General features: G+C 44.8%; 2 protein-coding genes across 7 annotated transcripts in view; one reads left to right on the top strand and one right to left on the bottom strand.

Moving 5' to 3' along the window:
- Positions 1–1,445: 1,445 nt before the first annotated feature.
- RPUSD4 (RNA pseudouridine synthase D4) lies at positions 1,446–10,863 on the bottom strand. Its single transcript, XM_066259667.1, has 7 exons — positions 10,656–10,863; positions 10,189–10,354; positions 9,202–9,403; positions 4,225–4,318; positions 4,004–4,148; positions 2,563–2,660; positions 1,446–2,017 (listed from the first exon to the last, which is right to left on the bottom strand). Exons 1-7 carry the CDS (start codon positions 10,842–10,844, stop codon positions 1,778–1,780), a joined length of 1,134 nt encoding a protein of 377 aa, XP_066115764.1. The 5' UTR covers positions 10,845–10,863; the 3' UTR covers positions 1,446–1,777.
- A 46-nt stretch (positions 10,864–10,909) lies between these two features.
- FAM118B (family with sequence similarity 118 member B) overlaps positions 10,910–26,122 on the top strand; it is a 66,705-nt gene continuing 51,492 nt past the window's right edge. For 3 of the 6 annotated variants that reach the window (XM_066259669.1, XM_066259671.1, XM_066259670.1), the window contains exons 1-2: positions 10,975–10,989; positions 16,098–16,202. In XM_066259669.1, the coding sequence (XP_066115766.1) occupies positions 16,105–16,202 (98 nt within the window). In that variant the 5' untranslated portion in view covers positions 10,975–10,989; positions 16,098–16,104. Of the gene's footprint in view, positions 10,990–16,097; positions 16,203–18,976; positions 19,017–21,293; positions 21,637–26,122 lie in introns of those variants that run through there. The other 3 variants (XM_066259674.1, XM_066259673.1, XM_066259675.1) reach the window with 3 other exon arrangements.

Genomic DNA, 26,122 nt, shown 5'->3' on the forward strand with positions numbered 1-26,122 from the left:
CCTCAGCCCACACCCCCAGCTGGCACGAACACCTTGAGCACGTTTGTGCAGGGGCAGTGGTCTGCACTACGTCCAGACTGCAGTGGGCGGACTGCTGCCTGCTTGCTCTGGGGAGGTTCCCTGGGTGCCCAGGGTTTCTCCCAACACCCACAACGCCAGGGGGCCTCCTCATTTGTCTCTCTAAATTAAAGTCTATCATCAACATTTTCTAAGTGTTGCCTGGCGTGTGGTGGCACAGTGAATAACACATTAATCGAAAATGCTGAGGTCGCTGGTTTAAGACCCCAGGCTTGCCTGGTCAAGGCACATACGATAAGCAATCAATGAACAACTCAAGTGAAGCAACTATGAGTTGATACTTCTTACTACCTTCACCTCCCTCTGTAAAATTGGTAAATAATCTCTTTTAAAAATATTCTTTTTCTAAGTGTCACATGCTTGTACCTTTGTCATGAGAAGCATGATTTACTAGAAATAGAAACAGCAACCAAAATATTGAAGTCTTCCATACACAAATGTACTCACCCGTGCTCTGGAAGGAGACTCCACTGCGCATGGTAACAGGCATCTTGGAAACGGGCAGGGCTTTGCAAGCTCGTGTGAACAGTACAGAGAGCACAGAAAGGCTGCCCCTGGAGCTTTTCCCCAACTGCTGTTCCTCCAACTTTTCTCAGCTCAACCAGAAGTCAAGTCTGTGTATTTGTTTCAAGAAACAAGATAGAAGCTGGCAGGACAACTGAGCAGGGAGGCCAGGGTCATTCCCATCCCCGGTGCTGTTCAGCACAGCCATCTCCCTCCTGAGACCCAAGGTTAGGAGGCTCGCTTCCAAAACAAAGCAGCTTTAAACATGGCAGCACCTCATAAGCACATGTGCATAGACTAACCAGACCTACCCCCGAGGCTAGCAAGGACATGTAGCCAGAACACCAACCACTGATCCAGAATTTTCAAGATGGCATCTTTCCCCAGACCTTACGCCATTCTTTAAACACAGATTACAAACAGGTAGCCTGTTGAACAAATCCAATGTGATTTGCTTGGCTGCCTAAGTAATTTTTTAAAAACCGATTTAGCAACATACTGGGAGATTTCACATATCTGGATTGCCTGACTCTGAAAAAAAAAAATCAGACTAGCTGAGCCCACATAGCAACACCCAGATGCAGCTAGCAAGTGCCCTCCCTCCTCAGTGTGCGCTCCTCACTGTGCCGCATACCCCACCTGCCCTCCCTGCTAGCAAGCACCCCACAGCCCCACCATCTCCAGTGCTGTGGGCTCCACGCCGCAGCTGGAGAAAGTCCCTGGACTCTGTGATATGTGTCTACAAAACAGGATGAAAACTGAAGGAGAAAGGGCTTGCTCACAGATCCTGCAGCTCCCTGAGGCTAGTAGCTAACTGCTTCTGAGCTTCTCTGTAAGTCACGCTCTTTCCAACCACAGAAACCTTCCTGATAGATCAAGAACTTTATTTTGGATGAAAACAGTTTCTGCTCACCAATTCTATGCTACAGTTCTTTTCCAATGACTGACCCATTCTGCCTGGTCTTGGACGTGCTTCCATTTAGGCACGATGACCCTGAGGCAGAGAGACTTCCCACAGGCTTTTCCAGAGTGTGGCCCGAGTATCAGGAAATAGACTTTAGTTTCCAGTAAAAGCCCCGGAGCAGATGGGGTTTCTTCAACTTCTCACACCTGGCTCTTCTGCCGTCTGTCCCAAGGGAGAAGTCAGCAGTTTGCAACAGAGCAAAGGATGAGGGGCCAGGCTTCCCAACAGTCTTCACTGTGCTCCCCGGTGCCCAGCTTTGCCATCCCTGTTTTGACCCTGACTTGGCATCTGTAAGCCCAGGCGGCTCACAGAGCGTACAAAGTAGCGAGGAAGCTTGCAGACCAAGCTGAGCTCCTCCTCCCTGGAGCCCAGAGCTGGCAGGACCAGCTGGCGGGCGTGCAGGTGCAGGGGGATGTGGCGGGCCTTTGACTGCGGCAGCCCCAGCTTCTTCAGAGTGCCAGCAGGCAGCTTCTGCAGAGAGAAGAGCCTTTAAGAGCAATGCCAACGGTTCAGCCTCGACCAGCACGCAGGTCAGATAGACACATGGAGGGACTCAATACTAAGACCTCTAGAAGATGTAGTATGCTAGACTGCTTCAGAAGCATGTCAGGGAGGAGTTCAGGACCCAGGTCAGAGCAACCTGCCACACCAGGGAAGTTCTACTGGCCGGTTCTCTAGTCTTCCCAGAGAATGGGCTGAACCATCAAACAGCAAGACAGCGTCCGCAAGGGATCTTTAGTAGCAGCATGATGGCAGTTTGAGCCCTCAGAAAGCCTCCCTCCTTCCCACAGCCTCCTAACAAGATCTGAAACTAAGCAAATGAAAGAGAAAGGTTTTGCTAAGAGAGCTGCAGCTCCCCAAGGGCAGTGAACTGTTTGAGCTTCTCCGAAAGCTGGGGAGCTGGCATGGCGCTGCGTCTGAAGACCAGCATGCACCCACTGTGGCTCACGAGGTGTCCACAAGGAAAAGCACAATTCTACCCCTTAGCCCTGCATTTGGGGTCAAGCCCGTATTACCTGGGGGGCCAATCTATTCCAGTCTGAGTACTTGTGATCACCAAGAATCGGGCAATCCAATCCAAAAGACAGGTGAACTCGAAGCTGATGTTTTATTCCTTTAAAAAAAAGGTGAGAGAAAACATGAGTGGCTTCAGAAACAGTGCCGCTGGCCGTATCTGCTTCTAGTCACATTAAATCAAAGCATTGTAAACCAGCAAAGACTCAACTGCATGAAAGGAATAATGTAACAAACTACAAGCTATTAGGAATTCAACATTATAAACACTGTTATGCCTCCAATTTCCCCGCTACCTAACAGTTCCCTTTCCACCAGATAACCACTACCATCAACTTGGTGTCTATCATTGCTATACTGGGTTTTTAAAATTTTATTACATAACACTACCTAATACTATTTTGCAGTTTTTTATGGCCAAGTATATATAACATACAATTTACCATTTGAATCACCTTTAAGCGTACAGTTCAGTGGTCCTAAGTACATTGATACTGTTGTACAACCACCCATCTCCAGAAACTTTGCATCACCCCAAACTGAAACTCTGTATACATTAGAGACTATTCCCTGGCTGCTCCTCCCACCAGCCCCTAGGAATCACTATGTTTCTAGGAAGCTGACTACTCTAGGTAGCTCATATAAATGGAATCATACAATATTTGTCCTTCTGTGTCTGGCTTATTTCACTCAGCATAATGTCCTCAAATTTCATGCTTGCTGTAGCATATGTCAGAACTCCCTTCTTTTTTAGGCTGAATAATATTCCATTGCATGGATACACCACATTTGTTTATCCACTCATCTGTTAGAAAACATCTGGGATGTTTTCAACTTCTGGCTATTATGAATAGTGCTGCTATGAACATGTGTGTACAAGTATCTTTTTTATTCAATTTTGAGAAAGGAGTGGGAGGGAGGGAGAGAAAGGGGAACGGAGGGAGGGAGAGAGTGGGAGGGGAGAAGGAGGAAGGAGCAGGAAGCATCAACTCCCACAAGTGCCTTAACCAGGCAAGCCCAGAGTTTCAAACTGGCAACCTCAGTGTTCCAGGTCAATGCTTTATCCACTGCACCACCACAGGCCAGGCAACAAATAATTTTTTGAATCTCCGTTTTCAATTCTTTTGGATCTATACCAAGGGGTAGAACTGCTAGATCATATGGCAATTCTATGCTTAATATTTTGAGGAACAACTTGGAAAATTTTTAAATAAGTGTAAGCAAACTGTTTATATTCTTCAGCTACTACTGGTCCCCCCCAAAAAAAAACCCCACAATTGTCCCTATTGGAACTCCTAGCCTCAGGTTAGCTGTAGAAGCACTCTCACAGAAGCCAACTGCTCAGAAGGGGAGAGCCCTGCACGAGGCCAGGATGAGCTCAGCGGCAGGGGGCCCAGTGCAGAGTGGCGGCATCCTTCCACCATGAAATGGCGGTGCCCTCACCAGTAATGGGCTGGAGCTCCAAAAGGGCGGAGGAGGCAGTGCTGCTTAGCACCTGGTACTGAGTCACAGCCAAGTGTGCGTTCCGGCTGGTCCGTGCTCTCACCACTTTCCCATTGTCCATTCGGTAGCTTGGGGACAGTGTCATCTGCAGTCAAAGAAATGAAGATATTATTTTAAAGGAAAAGCTGAAAACCCACCACTCTGGGAGGCAGCTCACCCACCTTGTGATGCTGATGCTGCCCCGACACCTGCTTCTCGACGATGGGGATATCCACAACTCCTGCTGAGGGCACTGGGACGTGCACAGTGATGGCCCTGAGGTGATGCACAGACCCTTGCGTAAGCCACAGAGGTGACTGAGGCACTCCTCGGATTTTATCACTTATAGGTTTTAACAGTGAACCTACTACGGTCTGTTAAGACTGGAGGGTCCCAAATGATCTGTGATGTAGTGCTTAGCCTGAGAGCTTGGTACTATTCTTAAAAATATATTTTACTCCTAAAGTAATATATATTAATTGTAGAATATTTTGGGAAAAAATAACAATTATATTAATAACAGCCTTTAAAAATGAGTACAAATAGTTTAAAATAAAATTAGAGTAATATGGTTTTTGTACCCTGTCTTTTTTTTTAGAAAGCGACAGGGAGAGAGGGAGAGAGAAAGACAACATCATGCTGTTCCTGCATGTGCCCTGACTGGGGATCGAAACTAATCTCTGTGCTTCGGGATGATGCTCAAACCAACCAAGCTGTCCAGCCAGGGGTCTGTTTTTCTTTTTTAAAATAATAAAAGATGGTAAGTTCTGATTGCATATGGAATAAATGAAAATAAAATATATAAATGAACTGAATGAAAAATTCATAGGACCATTCCCGCCCTATTTGTCAGAGGAGATGAAAAGGAGGAACTGTGTCCAAAGAAGTCACAGAAACCACAACCACAACTCAGTAACTCATTGTGATCACTTTTGTTGGAGGTTTCTTGTCATCACGTCACAGATGGGTAGAAGATTAATCTGTCCTTATGTTCATTCCAAGTCAATCACAGAGGAGTCTTCCTGGGTACAAGGTGCCTACCAGAGTCACTGACCAAGGGGTCAAAAGCCCATTCAGATGTAACATTTCACATCCTGGACCCCTTACTTCAGGTTGGTAGCAGTTTGGGCTGCTGATGTATTTTATCATACTTAATAGATTGAGTTTGCATATGCCATTCCCACAATCTAGAACATATTTTCATCTTGACATCAAATCCTATTAATTCATCAAAACCCAATTAATTGATTTCAACTCCTCTGGGAAGCCTTTTACTGAGAATGGTTACCAGTTCTAAACTTTCATGGACAATTTTCACAAATAATGTAACAAGTTTTTATAGACTTACATTTTGATTACTGGGATATATAATAGTCTTGGTTTTCTGTATTTCAGCTTTTACTATAAGCTAGGTACTGTGTTAAATACTTCACATGCATCATCTCACCCAAAATACAAAAAGAATACAAATCAAATAGAAAACAATAAAAAACAACCGAACAGAAAATGGGCAGGCCCTGGCTGGTTGGCTCAGTGGATAGTGTCAGCCCAGCATGAGGATGTCCTATGTTTGATTCTCAGTCAGGGGACACATGAGAAGCAACCTTCTGCTTCCCTTCCTCTTCCTCTCCCTCTCCCCCTTCTCTCTCTTCCCCTTCCACAGCCAGTGGCTCAACTGGTTCAAGCATCAGCCCCAGACGGGGGTTGCCGGGTGGATATCCGTTGGGGAGCATGTGGGAATCTGTCTCTCTATCTCCCCTCCTCTCACTTAAAATAAAAAAAAGAAGAAAATGGACAAAAGAAATAGTCTGCTTACAGAAATGGAACTCAAAATAGACAACACGAAAAACAGTCAACATCAAAAGTACACATCGAAAATAAAGTACCATTTTTTTTTACACCCATCTGAGTAGCAAACCTTTTAAAAATGCAATAGGTGGGCCTAATCAGGCAGTGGCACCATGGATAGAGCACTGGACTGGGATACAGAGGACTGGAATACAGAGGACCCCAAGGTCGCTGGCTTGAGCGTAGGCTCATCTGGCTTGAGTGCAGACTCATCCACCTTGAGCACTGGGTTGCTGGCTTGAGCGTGGGAACATAGACCTGACCCCATGGTCACTGGCTTGAGCCCAAGGTCACTGGCTTGACCAAGGCATCACTCACTCTGCTGTAGCCCTTTGGTCAAGACACATATAAGAAATCAATCAACGAACAACTAAGGTGCTGTAATGAAAAATTGATGCTTCTCATCTCTTTCCCTTCCTCTCTGACCCCATCTGTTCCCCTCTTTCTGTCTCTGTCAAAAGAAAAAAAGATGCAATAGATGGCCCTGGCCAGTTGGCTCAGTGGTAGAGCGTCAGCCTGGCGCATGGATGTCTCAGATTCGATTCCAGTTAGGGCACACAGGAGAAGTGACCATCTGCTTCTCCATCGCACTCCCTCCCTTTTCTCTCTCTCTCTCTCCCCCTCCCGCAGCTATGGCTTGACTGGTTTGAGTGAGCTGGCCTCCGCTTCAGGTGCTAAAAAAAAAAAAATGGCTCAGTTGCTGAGCAAAGAAGTAACGGCTCCAGATGGTCAAAGCACTGACTGCCCCCTAGTGGGCTTGCTGGGTGGATTCCAGTCAAGACGTATGAAGGAGTCTGTCTCTCTGCCTTCCCTCCTCTTAAAAAATAAATAAATAAAAATGCAATAGGAAAAAAAAAGCAATAGGTGCCTGACCTGTGGTGGTGCAGTAGATAAAGTACTAACCTGGAATGGTGAGATTACCAGTTCAAAACCCTGGGTTTGCCTGACCAGGCAGTGGCGCAGTGTATAGAGTCGGACTGGGACGCGGAGGACCCAGGTTCAAAACCTCGAGGTCACCAGCTTGAGTGTGGGCTCATCTGGTTTGAGCAAAGCTGGCTCGAGCAAGGGGTCAATTGGTCTGCTGTAGTCGTCCCCCCCACCCCCGTCAAGGCACATATGAGAAATCAATCAGTGAACAACTAAGGAGCCGCAACGAAGAATTGATGTTTCTCATCTCCCTGTCTGTCTGTCCCTATCTGTCCCTCTCTCTGTCTCTGCCACAAAAAAAAAAAACCAAGCAAACAAACAAAATAAACCCCTGGGCTTGCTCAAAGCACATACAGGAAACAACTACTACAAGTTGATCCTTTCCGCTCACCCCCAACCCCTTTTCTCTCTCTCCTCTCTCTTAAAATCAATAAATAAAATCTTAAAAAAAGAAAAAGAAACAATCATCTTTATCACAAGATCACCAGAAAGTGTGGCCCCTGGTGAGCTCTTCATTCTTTTTTTTTAGATTTTATTTATTTTTAGAGAGAGGAGAGAGAGAAGGGGGGAGGAGCAGGAAGCATCAACTCCCATATGTGCCTTGACCAGGCAAGCGCAGGGTTTTGCACCAGTGACCTTAGCGTTCCAGGTCAACACTTTATCCACTGCGCCACCACAGGTCAGAACAGTACTACCTTCTTTAAAAAAAAAGCAATAGGTCAGACATAAGAGGCAGTGGGCACTCACCAATGCTAGTGAGAGTAAAAACTGATATATCATTTTGGAGAGCAATTTGGGTAGTAAGGATTCAAATTTTAAACGTGTGTACCCTTCAACTCAGCAATTCCATTTCTAAGAATTGTCCTGAAGATAGACCCACATATTCGTGGCAAAAGGCCCTGAAAAATGGAAAATAACCTTAACATCTGTCAAAAGGAAATGATGACATATCCACACAATAGAATTCTATAGAGCCATGAAAGGGGAGCCAGCTCCAAGTGTACAGCACAAAATGCTCTCAGAGATATACTGTCCTAGTGGAAAAAGCAGGATGGCAAAGCAGTTCAAAATATGCTGCCATACAATTGCATGCTTCTACACACCCAAGATAACTCTGGCTGTTTATAACAGACATTAGTAAAAAATAAAAAACTTTAAAATTAAAAAAAAAAAGAAAATAGGCCCTGGCCAGTTGGATCAGTGGTACAGTATCGGCCCAGTGTATAGAAGTCCCAGGTTTGATTCCTGGTCAGGGCACACAGGAGAAGTGCACAACTGCTCCCCCACTCCCCCTCTCGCTTCTCTCTTTCTTCCTTTCTCTTTCCCTCCTGCAGCCAGGGCTTGATTGAAGTGAGTTGGCCCCGGTGCTGAGGATGGCTCCATGGCCTCTGTCTCAGGCCTAAGAAGAGCATGGTTGCTGAGCAACAGATCAAAGCTCCAAATGGGGAAAGCATCGCCCCTAGTGGGCATGCCAGATGGATCCCAGATAGGGCACATGCAGGAGTTGGTCTCTCCCTCTTTTTCTCTCACTGAATTAAAAAAAAAAAAGAAGATAAGACACTAGTAATAGTGATTGCCTCTGGAAAAAAAAATTGAGTAGATGGAGGACAGGAGTTGGTTTCCTTTGCGCTCATGTATCTTTTTTCTATTAAAAAACTGGGGTAAACCTATATGCACTAATATGGAAAAGATCCCCAAGACACAGCGTTAAGTGGAAAAATAAAGTATAATGTATGTTACACAACGTGCTATATGTATGTACACGTGTGTGTATACACATATTGACATACTGTATATATTAGATATACACATGAGTACGTTAAGGATCAGAGGAATAGAAACCAAACTACCACAACGGAAGGGACAAAAATGACAGAATGGGTAGATTCTTCAGTTTTTTGCTTTATCATTTGACTATTTTATCACAAAAAAGAAATCATGTGTTACCTGTACAATTAATATTCAATGATTTTTATGTATAGCCATTATTAGGAACCACTAATCTATCAGACTCTAATGTTCTAAGCCAGCGGTTCTCAACCTGTGGGTCGCGACCCCAGCGGGGTCGCCTAAAGCCATTGGAAAATATATAATGCATATCAGGTATTTACATTCCGAATCATAACTGTAGCAAAATTACAGTTATGAAGTAGCCACCAAAATTATTTTTTGGTTTGGGGTCACCGCAACATGAAGAACTGTATTGCGGGGTCACGGCATTAGAAAGGTTGAGAACCACTGTTCTAAGAGCTTTTTCCTATACTTTTAAATGCCCACAGGTCCCAGTACAAGGCCATCTATTAAGAGGAATGCAGCTTCTGAATGCAAGAATAGAGAGGGCACCTGCATTTCTACCACCTCTACTGCTATCGTGGGCTTCATACCAGTACTTCTTTGCCACCTGACGGGTTCTAAACAACTCCTGGACTTGGTGTGCCACTTCCTTCTCCCAAGCCAACACCATTACACCTGTAGTTTCTTTGTCCAGCCGATGGCACAGATGCAGTGACTCTGCCTTGTGGCCATGAAGGATCTTTGCCAGGATAGGCAGTACATCACTGATACAGAGCTGGACTCCAGGGCCACCTAAGAAGGGAAAAGACAAAGCTTTAAGCAGTCAGGAAAAGATCCCACCCAAGAACTCGAGAAGAAGAGCCCCACTGGCTGAACTGTTAATGCTTTCTAGTGCTTTATTACTGAAGTGTGGTCCAGGGCCTGGCACCATTAGTATGCCCAGGGAGCATGCTGGAAAGGAATCTCAGGCCCCAAAGCCAGACTATGAGTCAAAAATCTGCATTTTAACAAGATGCCCAGGTAACTTATATGCATATAAAAGTTTAAGAAGCATTGTCCTAGTGAGAAATGCAAGATCATGAGTCCCTCCTGAAGTATTACAGAAGAGCTGAGAGGCTTTGGGGTGAGACATTCCTAGGCTCTACTGTATTTTTGAACTCTCCTAACTAGCCATTGACCTTGGACAGGTTACTTAATCTTTCTAACTATCAGTCTTTTTATCTATAAAATATAAATATCTGTATTATAATGATCTCATTGGAAGTGAGAAGGTAAGAAGCTACTATTAGTCAACAGGGAAAAAACTCACACAAAGCACTTTGGCAATGTTTACCACCTTCGCTTTTATATTTTTGTCTAGCAATCCCTGTGGATGTCTACACAGGGCACATTCCATAAATTACTGCTAACTGCCAGATGTTTAGAAAGTGGGAAGTCTTATTTATCTCTATACCCTTAATTGTATAGTACTCCACAAAAATTTAAATTATTTCGAAAGCCAGGTTTCTGAGAACCCCATAAGAGATATGTGAGTGTGAAGCAGCAACGGCCTCCCTCCCTTTCCACGTGGCCCTTACCATGCACAGGGAGCCCATAGGGCTTATCGATGACCACAAGGTCCTTGTCCTGGTGGACAATCCCTCGGCTTAGTGCCTTAGCGAGCACGTTGGGGTGGACTCGCTGCAGCTGCTGTGTGAACCGCACTAGTTCCTGCACTCTCCGCTGGACGGAGTTTGTGAGCACCTACGGGGAGAGAAAGGACGCTGGGAAATGCCTGGCGGGAAGACTTGAAATAATTCTGGGTGAGACTCCGGACAGAGAGGGAATCTGTGTCTTTGTATTAGAATTGCGCCTCCCCCAAGTAATTTGACCTCGGAGGCGGGCAGCAAGACACCACGCCCATCAGCCCTCTGCTACGTTTCCGATGCCCCCCGCCGAGCCCCACGCTCCTTGAGTCTCTCAGAGGACCCTCCCCATCACTCCGCCCCCGGAACCGCTGAGCGCACTGCCTCTCGGGAGCTGTAGTCTTTCCTTCCTTACTCACCGGCGCCTTCTTCGTCTTTTGCTCCTGTTTCTGGGCTCGGAGCCTCTCCGCTAACTGCTGGGCATCCAGGGGCCCAGAGGCAGCAGCAGCGATACAAAAAGGCTTCACGATGAAAGAAAGAAGACTCCCCACCCGCCGGCCGGAACCCCGGACCCAGAGGCGCGCCGCTCTACGGGCGGACGCCACCATCTTGCCGAGGGCGGGCGGGGCGAGGCGGACCCACGTGATTTGGAAGGCGGATCGGGCCAGCGGATGGGTCACGTGGGTGTGCACGCTAAGTGCCCTGCGCCAGCCGTAAACGGCAGTTGCCAGAGCGGCGTTCAGGGCGGACGCGGTGAGTGTGTGGGAAGCCGGGCTGGGATAGGGAACTGCCGTAGGGTTAGCGTCTTCGCGTTGCGAGGTCTGTGTCTCGGAGAGCCCTGCCCTGGCAGACGATCCCACCCAAACCCCACCGCCCCCGCAGAGCGATGCCCCGGACGCGCGCCCCAGAGCCCACTCGGTTGCCGGCTCGCCCACTCGGCCACTGCGTTTCGGGTTCTGACCGGTCCCCGAGGGAACCTGTCCCTTACGGTCTGTTTCCTACCGCTCGGCTGGCGGAGATGCCCGGATCTCCTTCTCTTCCCGAGTCCCAGCCTCTTTGTTGTGCGTTGTCACTTGTCCCCTCCCTGGGCGATGGGTAGCCCTTCGCGCTCTCCGGGGCCCAGTCCGGTTTCCTACCCGGGCTGCAGGACCCCTTGAGTTCCTGCTGTGCTTCCTCGGGAATTCGTTGCTTGCAGTGTCCTCCTCCTGGACCTCTCCTTTTTTCCTCCCGAGGGAAAGGTGGAGGACGGAGCGCGGACTCCCCGCACCCCCAGTCCCTTCGTTTTTCCTTGCAGATGTTGCAGCCGCCCAAGCCCTCTTCTTTTCCTCTCTCACTGCGTGTAACGTGGGGGCTCCCGTGCCCACACTGCCAGCGACTTTTTCTGTCTTCATGAAGGGTGGCTGGGAAGGTGGACATTTGCCTGGGATGGTACCTGCCTGCCATTTGTTAAGAAGAAAGCTAATGCCGAGTTCTGAAAAGTAATGTGTCTGTACTGACGTTAGAGGAAACCGTTTTTTAGGGCTGCTGAGTGGGCCGCCTGAGTTAGAGGAGGCCGTGGCCTGAGGCCCCCCAGAGGGATGGGCCCGGGGGGGGGGGGGAGCCAGAGCGAATATGAAACAAATGCATTTGAACGGGCGAACTGCGAACAGGAGATCGGGGTGGGTGCTGCCGAAACGTGCGCAGGTGAAGAAGTTTGAACTAGAGTGAGGAGCCTTTGAAGCCCGGTGAGCAGGAGAGAGACTCCTTGCAAGGGGAGTTCTAGAAATGAACCTGGCAATTGAAGGCAGAACAGACTGAAAAGGAAAGGGTTTTTTGATAGCAGGGAAATCCGCTAGAATGCTGCAGTCTGGGCGGTGAGTCAGTGGTTTTTCTCCCTAACACTGTTCTATCCTTTAAGTTTGAATTGATTTTGAGTTGTACAAGTCAGGATGTACTACTGGCGGCTGCTGTTGAACTGCGAGTTCCTTAGGGACGCATTAATTTTTTTTATTCCCACACCTGGCGCAGAGTAACCTCACAAATATTCATTAGATGAAGTGCATCACAGACATGTGTTGGGTGTGCCTAAACATTTCGATTTGTCTTAGTTCTGTAATTTTTTTTTACCTCAAGAGTGCAGGTAGGAGTAACTATATTTGTAAAGAATGGGAAAGAAGGTTTGTATATGTTTCTGTAATAAGATAGGTGATTGGGATAGAAATGCAAAGAATTACAAGGTAATTTGGGAAACAATTTCTCCTTCTGTTACTCCCTGTACCCTTGCAGATTCACAGGTAAGACATAGATCTGTTAAAGTGGAGGTTTCACCTGACGAGACTTACCTGTTACTGATATGCTCCAGACCCATGTTCTAATTTAACTGAAAAGTCACACGTCACATATTAGTTACATGAAGCCTTTTTTTTCCAAGGACTGACATTTGGACATCGGGACTTTAATTCAGATCCCTACATTAATTACAATTACTGTCTTGAGTATAGTACTTTTGTGATTATATGGGGGGTGGGAAAACCTATTTCTACCTCTCTCTCCTTAGTGGCATTAAAGAAATGATACCAGTTCTTGAAGAATTGGCCTTTTGTAGCAGGAAACAAAATGAAGAACCAACTCCGATGTCATTGCTAGTGACACAGAACTTGTGTTCTTGGGTTTCAGTTTAACCCAAGATGATACTATAGCTCCTAAGAATAAAAACACTGGTCACTTTCTTCTGGAGAAGGAACTTTTAGGATTTTGTTGTTGAAACATCATGAGAAAAATTTAAAGAATTCAAAGTCTTTATTTGTGTGGTACAGTGTTAGCTAATATGGGTAGAGGAGTTACAACTTCCTTAATGTTTCTCCTATGAGTCTAAGCACTTAGTGACTTAAAGTAGAGTTGCTCTCTCACTGTACTAGAGTTTATGTAAATATGCTGTTTGTCTTTTGTTTTTAATGCTAAATTGCCTTCTTCCTCATTTAGTTGATCACCTTTTAGGCAGTTCACTTTTTCCACTATTGTACCAATCTCACATTCTCTTTTTGGCTGAGGACTCCTCATCTGGACTGTTTGCTTAGTACAAGGAAAAAATTCTGTTTGTGGTGTCTTCATTCTTAAAGAGTTCAAGCATGGCTTATTTACATATATTTAAATTTTAATTTATTGGGATAGCATTGGTTAATAATATAAATTTCAGGTGTACAACTTTTTCATATGGCATTAGTGTACTCTACTGTATACTTACCACCTGAAGTCTAGTCTCCTTCTGTCACCATATATTTATTAGTCCTCCTTTACCTTCTTCCCCTCTAGCAGCCACTATTCATAGCTCATAATATATCAAGTGCCCCAAAAATAACAATATAAAGAACTTAATTCATTTTTAACAGTATTTCCTGACCTTTGCAAAAAGAAAGCTACCTTTTTATTTCACAGATATAAACAGGACTGACTAATAAAAGAACTTGTATTTAAAGAGCACAAATTAAGTTTAATTAGTAGCATAAGGTTAAATTCTGGCTTCTTAAACAGCGATTTGCTAGTTACAGATTAACCAGCAGTTCAGTTCCCCTGAAGAGCAGGAAGTACTTGGACATTGTTTATGGTTCTAGAGCAGGGGTCTCAAACTCAACTCAGCATGTGGGCCGCAGAGCAAGATCACAGCCTTTCCGCGGGCCGCACTAGGTCTACAAAAGGCAACTGTTATGCAACACTTTTCTCACTGCAGTTGAAAACAAAAAAAAAAATCAGTACAACAAGCACAATCGTACATGCAGTTTACTCAGTGTCACAAAACGACCAGAAACTGTAGTTCGCATCACAACTGCTGTTAACTAAGCTAATATCTAGCTAGGATGCTAGAGAAATGAAAAATACAAGTAGGCCCCTAGGCTTACTTAATTTTATCCAAAATATTTTGAACCTCGTGGATTAGTCTGCGGGCCGCACAAAATTGTTCGGCGGGGTTTGAGACCCCTGTTCTAGAGGGAGGCAAAGAAGCCATTAGCAGGAGCTTTCTGGAGGTGTCCAGTTGTTGGAGATTAGACGGGAGATCTGGGGACTAGTCCCAGTTCAGCTGCTTGGGAACTTAAGTAATTTGGGCTTCACTTTTTTTTGCTTTTCCAGACACTTAAATATTTCTCTCAAGTGGAATTTTTTTAGACTTATCTTGACTACATTTATCACTGGCACAGAGAACCAGGATTCTGCTCTTTAACCCAGAATTTAAACTTATGCTAGTGAGCTGACATTTACATTTGGAAGTTACTTGATGGAGAGGTGTTAGAATATACTTTAAGATTTCCTAAGTGGGGCATGACAGAGGAAGTGCAGGCAATAAAGAAAAAAAATATTAGAGCCCTGGCTGTGTAGCTCAGTTGGTTAGAGCATCTTCCCATTATGCGAAGGTTGTGGGTTTGTTCCCAGGTCAGGGCACATACAAGAATCAATCAATCAATGCATAAATAAGTGGAACAACAAATCGATGTTTCTTTTTTTTTTTTCTCTCTAGTTTTCTTTTTCTCTAATTCTTCTAGTTTTCTCTTTTTCTCTCCCCCTTTGCCTCTGTCCCCCTTTTATCCCTCTCCCCCTTTTACCTCTCTCCCCCCTCTATAAAATCAATAAATTTAATTTTTATTTATTTATTTTTTTTAGAGATAGAGTCAGAGAGAGGGATAGATAGGGACAGACAGACAGGAACAGAGAGATGAGAAGCATCAATCATCAGTTTTTCGTTGCGCGTTGCAACACCTTAGTTGTTCATTGATTGCTTTCTCATATGTGCCTTGACCACGGGACTTCAGCAGACCGAGTAACCCCTTGCTCAAGCCAGCGACCTTGGGCTCAAGCTGGTGAGCTTTTGCTCAAACCAGATGATCCCGCGCTCAAGCTGACGACCTCGGGGTCTCGAACCTGGGTCTTCCGTATCCCAGTCTGATGCTCTATCCACTGTGCCACTGCCTGGTCAGGCAAAAAAAAATTTTTAATATTAGCAAACAGTGGTATAGATCAGGGGTCCCCAAACTTTTTACACAGAGGGCCAGTTCACTGTCCCTCAGACTGTTGGAGGGCCGGACTATAAAAGAAACTATGAACAAATCCCTATGCACACAAATAAAAAATATTTTAAAGTAAAAAAACCAAAATGGGAACAAATACAATATTTAAAATAAAGAACAAGTAAATTTAAATCAACAAAATGACTAGTATTTCAATGGGAACTATGGGCCTGCTTTTGGCTAATGAGATGGTCATTGTGCTCCTCTCACTGACCACCGATGAAAGAGGTGCCCCTTCCAGAAGTGCGGCGGGGGCTAGATAAATGGCTTCAGGGGGCTGCATGTGGCCTGCGGGCTGTAGTTGGGGACCCCTGGTATAGATTATAACATGGCCTATCTTTTTTACTATATCAGCATGTAATGCTGGTGGCTAAGGCCAGGCAGGTCCACGGGCAAACAGTAGGGGAACTGCGGAGCCAGAAAGTATTGGGCCATCCCTGTTTGATAGTGTCTCACAACTGTGGATGAGCAAACAGGCAGGGGACAACCACTTCTTACACCAGCACACAAATGAACAGCAAAGGCGGCCCTCACAGTGGTGGGCGGGCAATCCACAATCTGCCATCTGTGATGAGGGCCAGCACTGTAGCCTTACATAGGCTATATGCACGTGGCACTGCCACGTGCTCACACACTAACCAGGTAAAGTACAAGTGAGCAAGCCTGACAAGCTCGTTTCCCAATATAGCATTTTAAAGAGATTCTGTTGTACTAATTCCTGGCCCTCATTATACTTTTATTTGGCTTTTGAGTAATGATCAAAGCTGGTCTAACTTAAACCAGTCTTTCCCAAACTTTTTCATATCATGGCACATGTGGAAATAGTCATTTGATGGATGGCAAGTGGAGGCAACCCACAGAAGACAACTGGCCTAGAAGCCGTGACTGTCCCCAGTCCCCACATGACCACAGCTCAGCCTGTGTCTTTGTGTAAGTAACATAATTAATAACATGTATCTAATAAGATTGTCATGATGAGACATGAGATGAATATATATGTGGTGCCTAACATGTAGTACCTACTCAAATCATTGGTCAGTAGCATTTCATGATTATAAGGTATAATAAGATCATTACATTTGAGTATTTTCAAGACTGAAGAGCTATGTATTTTATGACATTTGTATAAATGAAGATGATCAAGGTATCCTGTGGGAAAAATAATATACACTGGAAGGGTGAATGTAGAGACCCGGTTGCCAGAGCATAGACAATGGAAAATTAAGGGATATTCACCCTGTGCGTGGTTAAAAGCCAGAGGATATCAGGCTCCCTGGAGAAATTCAAGAAGGTATTTGCAACATACAGTTGCATAAGTTGAATAAACCTACTCTTTGATTACTTGAAAATTTAAACAGTAAGTTGTAAATGTGGTGTTTTAATTGTTAGTGATTGGAACATTCTGTGTTGGCTCTAATGATATTAATTTAATGAAAATAAGTTGCAGTAGCTGTTTCAAAGAGAGCTGAGCTGTTGTTCACTGATCAAGAAAACCAGATCCACACTGAGATCACTGGGCCCCTATTGGCTGAGACTACTGTGATGCCAAGCCTGAACAAGGACTTTGAATCATTTAAATTTTTCTTACGACATTTCAACAAGAAAACCTAAAATTTCTTCTCCAGAAAAAAAGCGACCAGTGTTTTTATTGTTAGGCACTATAATATGTATCTTTAGTTAACCCGCTGGTCAACATTTCCCCAACTTGCCTGATGCTAAGAATCACCTGAGGTACTTTCTTTTTTTTAATATTTTTATAAAGTGAGAGGTGGGGGGGGGGGGTGCAGACAGACAGACTCCCGCATGCTCCTGACCAGGATCCACCAGGGGGCGTTGCTGTGCTGCAACCGGAGCAATTCTGGCGCCTGAGGTGGAGGCCATGGAGCCATCCTCAGTGCCCGGGCCAACTTTGCTCCAATGGAGCCTTGGCTGTGGGAGGGGAAGAGAGAGAGAAAGAAGAGGGAGAAGAGTGGAGAAGCAGATGGGCGCTTCTCCTGTGTGCCCTGGCCAGGAATTAAACCCGGGACTTCCACACGCTGGGCTGATGCTCTACCACTGAGCCAACCAGCCAGGCCCTCACCTGAGGTACTTTTAAATCTACAGATCACTCCTCTGGAAATGTTGAATCAATAAATCTGAGTGAGGGCCAAGGGGTCAATTCACCTTGCTCTCTCCTGCCCAGCAAGCACTCTAGGGGTCTGGACTAAAAGTTCTTTTGTTTATGAATATGTCCCACAAAAGGTAAGGTTACTTAAAAATATATGGAGGAAAATGGCAAATTTTAAGTGTTGTTATTTTCTCCTTTTTATTTTGTTTTCTTTACCAAAGTAATTCATGTGGTTTAAAGTCATATAGTATTATAAGACTTAACAATGGAAAAAACAAACCCCAAAACCATTCCCTTCTTGCTCCTTACCTCATGTCTCATTTCTTAGAGGCAGCCACTCAATTTCCCTCTTTCTGCAGGTGTTGTCTTCATGTTTTTAAATAATTTGGTCGTTAGTAGTCCTTATTGTCTTTTCCCCAGTGTTTGGCCTGCTGTTTCCTACTGTGATAAATTAGGACAGTTCTTCCACCCATCATGTCCCAACCTTTCCAGATCCTTCACCCCTATAGCTATAGTGTAGCTATAGTGTAATTTTTGGTTAAAGCGGGCAGTTTTTCTGTGTTTACGCCTCTGCCAAGTATCATTCAGCCCTTGAGACAGGTGACCTGTCTCAGCTCCACTCTTCTTGTGTTTAGGTTGACCTTTGCCTGTTTTTTCAAATAGGAACTGTTAAATTTTTTCCAAATGCTTCAAAAATATTTGTCACATTCTTTCAGTAACATTTTCTATGAGCACAAATGTATCATTTCCACTTTTCTTTTTATTGAAGCCCTGCGTCTTCCTCCTCTTCCTCCTCTTCCTCCTGTCTTCACTCTTTCTGTCAACACTGCTACTCGAATACAATTCAGGAACCTGCCCCATATTCCTGGGCTGGCCTCCTGTCATCCTGTTTCTTGGCACATCCTTATTTACTAAGAAGTATTTGGATGACTTTATTTTGGCCACAGACTTGCTTGATAGTTTGGAAATGTTATAAAATTCTAGACTGGAAATAATTTTCCCTTAGAATTTTAAAAGCATTGTTGTATACTGTCTGGTATCTGTAATTGCTCTGGAGGCATAGTGGTTCAGACCCTTCTTATGAGCCCTATTTTGTTGGTTTGTTTTTCCTTTCCTCTCCTCCCTCCCTAATTTGTGTTGTGTACGTCATGAGAATATGTCATGGTGTGGGTCTTTCCTCATTACTGTTCTGAGTACCCAGTGGATCCTGTCATTCTAGAAATTTTGTGTCCTTCAGTTCTGGGCATTTTCTTCTATTTTTCTGATTTCTCTCCCCATATTTTCTTTTTCTTTGACCCTTTTTTATAATATCTATTCTTGTTATATGGATATGATAGCTTCGAAGAAAACCCATTACAGTTTTTTAGTTTTCTGCTCTGCATTGGAGGTTTGAATGTCCACCCTAAAATAATGGCAAGGTCCTGCATGTGGTGAGAACTTAGTGCTTTGTCACAGTTTTATAGACTCCATTAAGCCACGTCCACAGGGACTAGGGAGGCTGTAGCCCTTTGCTCACTTCTAGTTCCCGCTCACCCCAGTTTCCTCACTGCCGTCAGTCACTAGAAATGTACCACTGCTTTTTTTTATTCTACTACAGAAACATGGCCTACTGCTCTTTTGAGAAATCCACAAGCTATGTGAGTATTTTTTTAAAGTTAATATTAACTGAGACACTAAGATAAATGAGGGAAGAAAAGTTTTTTAAAAAACCAAGAAGGGGGACTTACATATAAGAAACTTTATGGTGAAAAAGCACGGCAGGCTCTTAATAGTATAGTAGTTGTTGTTGTTTTAATTGATATGAACATGAAACCAGGATGCTGCTTTTCTTCACATAATAAACCAAGGCATCAAAGGTACTTCTCTCCAGGTGAGATTCCAGGGTGGTTTCCCTGTGCTCTTTCTCCTTCGCTGTACCTTATGTATTTCCTTCATTGCCTACCTATTTCTTTTCCAATGGGGAGGATAGGCACACGTCCCTTGGTCCAGGCTGTCCAGCCCCTCTCCTGTTGCTGCTTCTTGTGATTTCCTCCTTGGTCTTGCACTGACCCCATTGTTCTTTTTTTTTTTTTTTTTTTCATTTTTTCTGAAGCTGGAAATGGGGAGAGACAGTCAGACTCCCGCATGCGCCCGACCGGGATCCACCCGGCACGCCCACCAGGGGCGACGCTCTGCCCACCAGGGGGCGATAATCTGCCCATCCTGGGCATCGCCATGTTGCGACCAGAGCCACTCTAGCGCCTGGGGCAGAGGCCACAGAGCCATCCCCAGCGCCCGGGCCATCTTTGCTCCAATGGAGCCTTGGCTGCGGGAGGGGAAGAGAGAGACAGAGAGGAAAGCGCGGCGGAGGGGTGGAGAAGCAAATGGGCGCTTCTCCTGTGTGCCCTGGCCGGGAATCGAACCCGGGTCCTCCGCACGCTAGGCCGACGCTCTACCGCTGAGCCAACCGGCCAGGGCCACCCATTGTTCTTTAAGAAAGAGCCTGACCTATCGTGGCGCAGTGGATGAAAGCATTAACCTTAAACGCTGAGATCAGTAGTTTGAAACCCTGGACATGCCTCGTTGAGGCACATATGGGAGTTGATGCTTCTCTGTTCCTCCCCCCCTTTCCTCTCTCTCTCTCTCTCTCTCTTTCTCTCTTTCCTTTCTAAAAATGAATAAATAATAGCCTGCTTCTCCCTCACTTATTTTTTTCCCTCAATTACCTTTACTAGCCACTTTTTAAGGCTGGTGTTACCTGCTCAGCAAAGCAGTGCTTTTAAAGTGATTTCTTTTTTTTTTTGCATTTTCTTTTGCATTTTTCTGAAGCTGGAAACAGGGAGAGACAGACAGACTCCCGCATGCGCCCGACTGGGATCCACCCGGCACGCCCACCAAGGGGGGGCGCTCTGCCCACCAGGGGGCGATGCTCTGCCCATCCTGGGCGTTGCCATGTTGCGACCAGAGCCACTCTAGCGCCTGGGGCAAAGGCCAAGGAGCCATCCCCAGCGCCCGGGCCATTTTTGCTCCAATGGAGCCTTGGCTGCGGGAGGGGAAGAGAGAGACAGAGAGGAAGGAGAGGGGGAAGGGTGGAGAAGCAAATGGGCGCTTCTCCTGTGTGCCCTGGCCGGGAATCGAACCTGGGTCCTCCGCACACTAGGCCGACGCTCTACCGCTGAGCCAACCGGCAGGGCCTTTTTAAAGTGATTTCTTCTAAATTAGTTTCATCTTTCTAGTGGTACTGGTGACCTCTGTGGCAAATAATACCTTTTTTTTTTTTTTTTTTTTTAAGATTTCAGATTTTTGTTTCAGGTCTGAACAACTCTCAGTTCACTCACAAATAAAAGAGAATATTTTTCAATTAGTTTTTTTTCTTATATTTTTTATTTAAAAATCTTCTTGTTCATCTGACTTCCTCTTGTATCTTGTGATGATGAAGTAGGAAACGATGTAGAGAACGGCAAAAAGAAGGAAACATATCGTGGACTCCCGCGCGCCCAGCGGCACCATTGCCTTCCGGCCCTGCGCTGACCTGGACCCCGGGGGGGGGGGGGGGGGGGGGGGGGGGGGGGGGGGGGGGGGGAATAGCCGGCCGGATCGGGGCCGGGATGACAGCACGAAAAGCCTCAGGAGAAGCCACGCGGGATTTAGTTTTTTTTTAAATGTCCTGAAAAGAATATCAAGTTAGTTCGGTTTTAACCTTAACCACTGCTAAATTTCCTTTGGTCCCTCATTCTCTCCTTCTGCAAGGGATTATTGGAATTGATACATGCAATGTGTTAGAAGTGCATTGCTAAAGTACCTGACGGCCTTTCAGAATCAATAAATACTGCTGGTGCTTGAAACGGAAAGCCAGAAATAACCACCTATAATCCTCTCACCTAGAGATTATTTCTGCCCTTTGGAGAACTACAACACATGATAAGGAACTGGTTTTTTTTATCTGTTTTTTGACCTTTCAGATTCAAGTACTATCTTAAAGTACCTTTGCTGCATATGAGGCACTGGATAATTGAAACCTTTGAATGGGTGTCTCCTGGGTCTGAAACCAGGAGCAATCTGAGCTGAAGATGCAGATTTGGGAGTGTTTCATATTTAGTTGGTATTTTAATCATTTGGAGTTGATAGAGTGAGGAGGAAGGGAAGTGAATGGACTGGAGAGCCTAAAGTAGACTCTGGGCAGAGGAAGAAGAGCTTCCACTTGGGGATGGGGGGCAAACACAGTATCCAGAGGAGACGAGAATGAGATTGTCAGATGCTTCCAAAGGGTTAAGGAAGGTAAGTACTAATGATTTCATTGAATTTTTCCATAAAGGTATCTGTCTCCCATAAAGCTTTCTTCAAGTGCAATTGTTAATCTCCTTTGTACCTCATACATGCATATTAAACTGAGCACAAATATGTAATATTTGGTTACAGTTCTATTTCCCTTAAAAGGTACCAACTTTTTAAGGGTGTGGCCCTTAAAGATACGGTCTCATGGTCTTAGTAATCTTTGGAGAGACAGTATTGCATTGTGCCTTCACAACATGGACTGGAGTCAGCATCCTATGTCTACTGTGTAGTAGCCCTGTGGTCTTTAGCAAGGCACTTAACATCACTGTGCTTCGCTTCCAGTATCTTTGATATCTGTGATATGTGATGATAATGGTATCTACTTCAGAGAAGAATGAACATTTGTGAGGTATGAGAAACAGTGCTTGCCTCATTGTAAGTGATAAATGGTGTTTAGTGGATATGGTAATACAGTAATATTCTTGACCACAGTGTCTGACATTTAACAGATATTTGAACATGAAAACTCAACACCTTGGGCTAATACATAATACAGTTCCTGTCGTTTCACTATACATGCATGTATGGAATATAATCATGGCCAGGCCACAGGAAAACTAAGAGTAGAAGTGAACTGGGTTAAATGCCATCTCTGTTTAGAAAACAAATCTGTGGACTTTCTATTAGTACTCTGCGATCTTAGTTTCTTTTCATGTAGTTGGGAAGGAGAAAACAAAAAGATAAGAAAGATTGCTCCAAAGCGATTGAAAATTTGTGTGTGTAGAGATAAAAAGCTTTAAATAGGCGAGCTGCGGCTTTTACGTCACAGCATGTATTTGTGTAACTTAGAGGGGACAGTACTACAGCTTACTCATTCATCCTGTGTTTTTATTCCCTTTAAAAAAAGTATTGATTTTAGAGAGAGGAACAAAAAGAGAGACATCGATTTGTTGTTCCAGTTATTTATACATTTATTTTATTTTTTAATTTCCCATTGATTGACAGAGGAGGAAGCATCAGCTCTTTGTTCCACCTAGTTGAATACTCATTGATTGCTTCTCTTATGTGCCCTGACCAGGGATTGAACCCGTGACCTCAGTACCCTGGGACAGCACTCTACTGAAACACCCAGCCAAGGCTCATTGGTTGATTCTTGTATATGCCCTGACCAGGGATTGAACCCACAACTTTGCTTTGGTATATGTGGCTCTAACCAACTGAGCTACACAGCCAGGACTCTCTTCTCTTAAAAGTTTTTTCAATTACAGTTAACATACAATATTATATTAGTGTCAGATGTACAACATTATTATACATTTGCATAGCTTACAGAGTGATCACCCTGATAAGTATAGTACCTATTTGACACCATTCATAGTTATCACAACATTATCAACTATGTTCCCTATGCTGTACTTTGCATCCCATGATTATTTTTATTACTGGCAATTTGTACTTCTTAATCCCTTCACCTTTTTCACTCATCGCCCCACATCCCCCTCCCCCACCTGGCAACCATTATTTTATTCTCTGTATTTTAGCTTGTTTCTATTTTGTTATTCAGCCTCCATGTGTTTGTGTGTTTTTCATTTTCTTCTTGTAACTGATTTCTGGTTTATACCATTGTGGTTGGAGGAGATGCTTCATATGGTTTTAGTTTTCTTAAATTTATTGAGACTTGTTTTGTGGCCTAACTTGTGGTCTATCCTGGAAAATGTTCCATGTGCACTGAATGTATATTCTGCTGCTTTGGGGTGAAAAGCTTTGAAAATGTCAGTTAAATCTATCATCTATTCTAATGTGTCATTTAAGGCTGCTGTTTCCTTGTTGACGTTCTATCTGGATGATCTATCCATTGATTTTTCTGTTCAACTGGCCAAGGGCTTTGGAGTGTTTCTAGTGTGGGATGTGTGTGTCGTCTTGTTGTAGTTAAACCTTGATTGTTGTCACATCAGAGGCTAGGGTTGACCCTTAGGCTGACTGACTGTCCTCGTAGACCATGGCTGCAGTGGATGAGCTGTTATATAGGAGCTGACCCCATGAAGCAGGAATCACTTTACTGGGGCTCTGGTGTCAGTCAGGCTCACTCTTTGGGTGTGTCGTGGAACTAGTTGTGTGGTACTCTGGTGTGGACTGAAGCTGACCACCAAGTATATGTATTGGTTCTGGGGCCTCTTGAGAGGCTCTGATGCAGGCCAAGCATCTTTGTTGCGTGCTCCTTCCTCCCAGGTGGCAGAGAAGGAACTTCTGTCTGGCTTGAGACTGAAAGTGATCTGCAGTTGGTTGATGCTTGTTCTGAGCTTGGAGATGCTTGAGAGAGGCTGTGCTTTGAAATGAAGCCAGTTGCCACTAGTGGTAGGTTTGGAACCTTCTGGTGGGTACCACGGTATGAGCTGAGGCCAGCTGCCACTTGCACCAGCTTATGACTACTTAGTTGAAGCTCCATTCCAAGCCAAGAATGGCCACCGGCCTGACCTGTGGTGGTGCAGTGGATAAAGCATCAACCTGGAAATGCTGAGGTTGCCGGTTCAAAACCCTGGGCTTGCCTGGTCAGGGCACATATGGGAGTTGATGTTTCTTGCTGCTGCTGCTGCTGCTTCTTCTTCTCTCTCTCTCTCTCTCCCCCCCCTCTATAATGAATAAATAAAATCTTTAAAAAAAAAAGAATGGCCACCACTTATGCCAGGATTGTGGCCACCCGATGGAAGTTACAATGCAAGTAGAGACCTGTCGCCGTTTGCATTACCAAACTTGGGTTCACTGGTTGGGGTGTTGTATTGAAGAATGAGAGGTGGTTGTTGTTAGGTAGCTTTATTTACTGGTAGCAAGTAAAGGAGACAGGATTCACACCCAAAGCTCTGTCTCCTTGAAGTGAGGCTTAACTATTGCTTCTTCTATACACTATTTGGTTAATTTCATCTTTTTGCTGTTGGCTACACCCAATTTAAGGTTGGGTTCTTGTCAAGCTCATCCTGCTTACAGCTGCTTCTGCAAAATACTGTGCTACATTTTAACATCAAAAATACCATTTAGTCATAACTGCCCAGACCTTGAGACCATTCTCCTAACACTTGTGTTGGGCTTGGGGCCACTTAGCAAGAGGTACAGGGTACGCCAAGGTCAGCTGCTGTTCATTTGGGGTTTGTGGACCTTAAAGAGACTCTTAGAAAATCTGCAGCATGAGGCAAGGCAGGCAGCTTGTGTGGGAAAGCTGCTGGAAGAGGTTCTGGCCAGGCGTACAAGTTGTGTGGGGTGGGTTCTCAGTGAATCACCAGGGCAGAGCAAACAGGTGTTGGCCAGGTTAATGGAGGGCACAGATTTGGTGCACTCCAGCTGGGAGGGAGAAGACAACAGAGGAACAGTGTTGTCTGCCAGCATTTCCATTCCTGGAGAGAGCTGCCCTGAACTCCTGCTGCTGCAGTCCTGGCACTAGGCAACTCAGTTCCTCCCTATATGTACTGGCACTTTTTGAGCTGCTGCCCCTGCACCGGAGTCCAGATTGAGTGAGTCCATGCATGGGCATCTCAAGAGTAGCACCCAGGCCTGTAGCTGCCCTCTGTCTCACTTGAATACACTCCTTGGTGGTTTCCACAGCCAGGTATTATGGGGGCTCCTTCCCAGCTCTGGTGTCCTGGACTGGGGAGCCCAGTGTGGGTCTAGGCGGGAACTCCGCAGATAGTCCTCTGGACTCAACCACCACAAATGGGTGTGTAATGAAATCCCTTTCACTGCTGCATAAGCTTTTCTTCTAGTCATAAAATACTGTAGATTTAATATATATTTAGTACAAATTCTTTCTTAAATTGTTCAACAGCTCTTGAAATGCTAAGGGTCTTGACCTTCCCACTGAGAACAGCAATGGAACTGAACTTCCTTTTATTCTTATTTTTTTAATGTTTACTGATTTTTGAGGGAAGAGGAGGAGAGGGAGGATAAGGGAAGGAGGAAGGGGGGAGACAGGAACATCAATCTGTTCCAAGATGTGCCCCAACCAGGGATCGATGCTCTAACAAACCAAGCTATCCAGCTAGGGCTGGACTTCCTTCTAAAGACAGTAGACTTTGTAATGGTGATTCACATGCAGTCCCATTTAGAGAAAGGAAAGAAAAGACCTGGCAAGTTTTTCAAGGGCCCTTCTAACCCACAGTTACATGAGCTCACACCACCTTCCCTTTTTACTGTGAGAACAAAGTCAAAGACTTGTGGCGTCTCAGCATTTTCTTGAGTGATCTCACCTCAGCTTCAACCTCTTGGAAAAATACACAAGAAGCAATGAACAGCAATTCACAGACAGGACTCCAGTATGAAATAACCATGACAAATGGAAAAGAAAGAAGTTTAAGCAACTATAAAAATACACACTGAAAAAAATAAAATTCAGAAACAACATGGGCTAGTGATTTTACTGGATAAACGGAGCCTGGTTCTTTATAAAAAGTACTGTTCATCTGAAACAAAGATGATGCTGAAGATATATATCAACATAGTA

Source organism: Saccopteryx bilineata, chromosome 2, assembly GCF_036850765.1.
Source record: "Saccopteryx bilineata isolate mSacBil1 chromosome 2, mSacBil1_pri_phased_curated, whole genome shotgun sequence".
NCBI classification, from domain to species: domain Eukaryota; kingdom Metazoa; phylum Chordata; class Mammalia; order Chiroptera; family Emballonuridae; genus Saccopteryx; species Saccopteryx bilineata.

Bases quoted from the DNA above. Each gene is read 5' to 3' on its own strand.
- RPUSD4 (XM_066259667.1), bottom strand. From the start codon at position 10,844: ATGGTGGCGTCCGCCCGTAGAGCGGCGCGCCTCTGGGTCCGGGGTTCC. The intron at 4,149-4,224 runs GTGGGTGAGCTG...CTTTGACTGCAG, and splicing joins GGCAGCATCAGCATCACAAG to ATGACACTGTCCCCAAGCTA. The intron at 2,018-2,562 runs GTAATACGGGCT...TTCTCTCTGCAG, and splicing joins GGAATAGATTGGCCCCCCAG to AAGCTGCCTGCTGGCACTCT.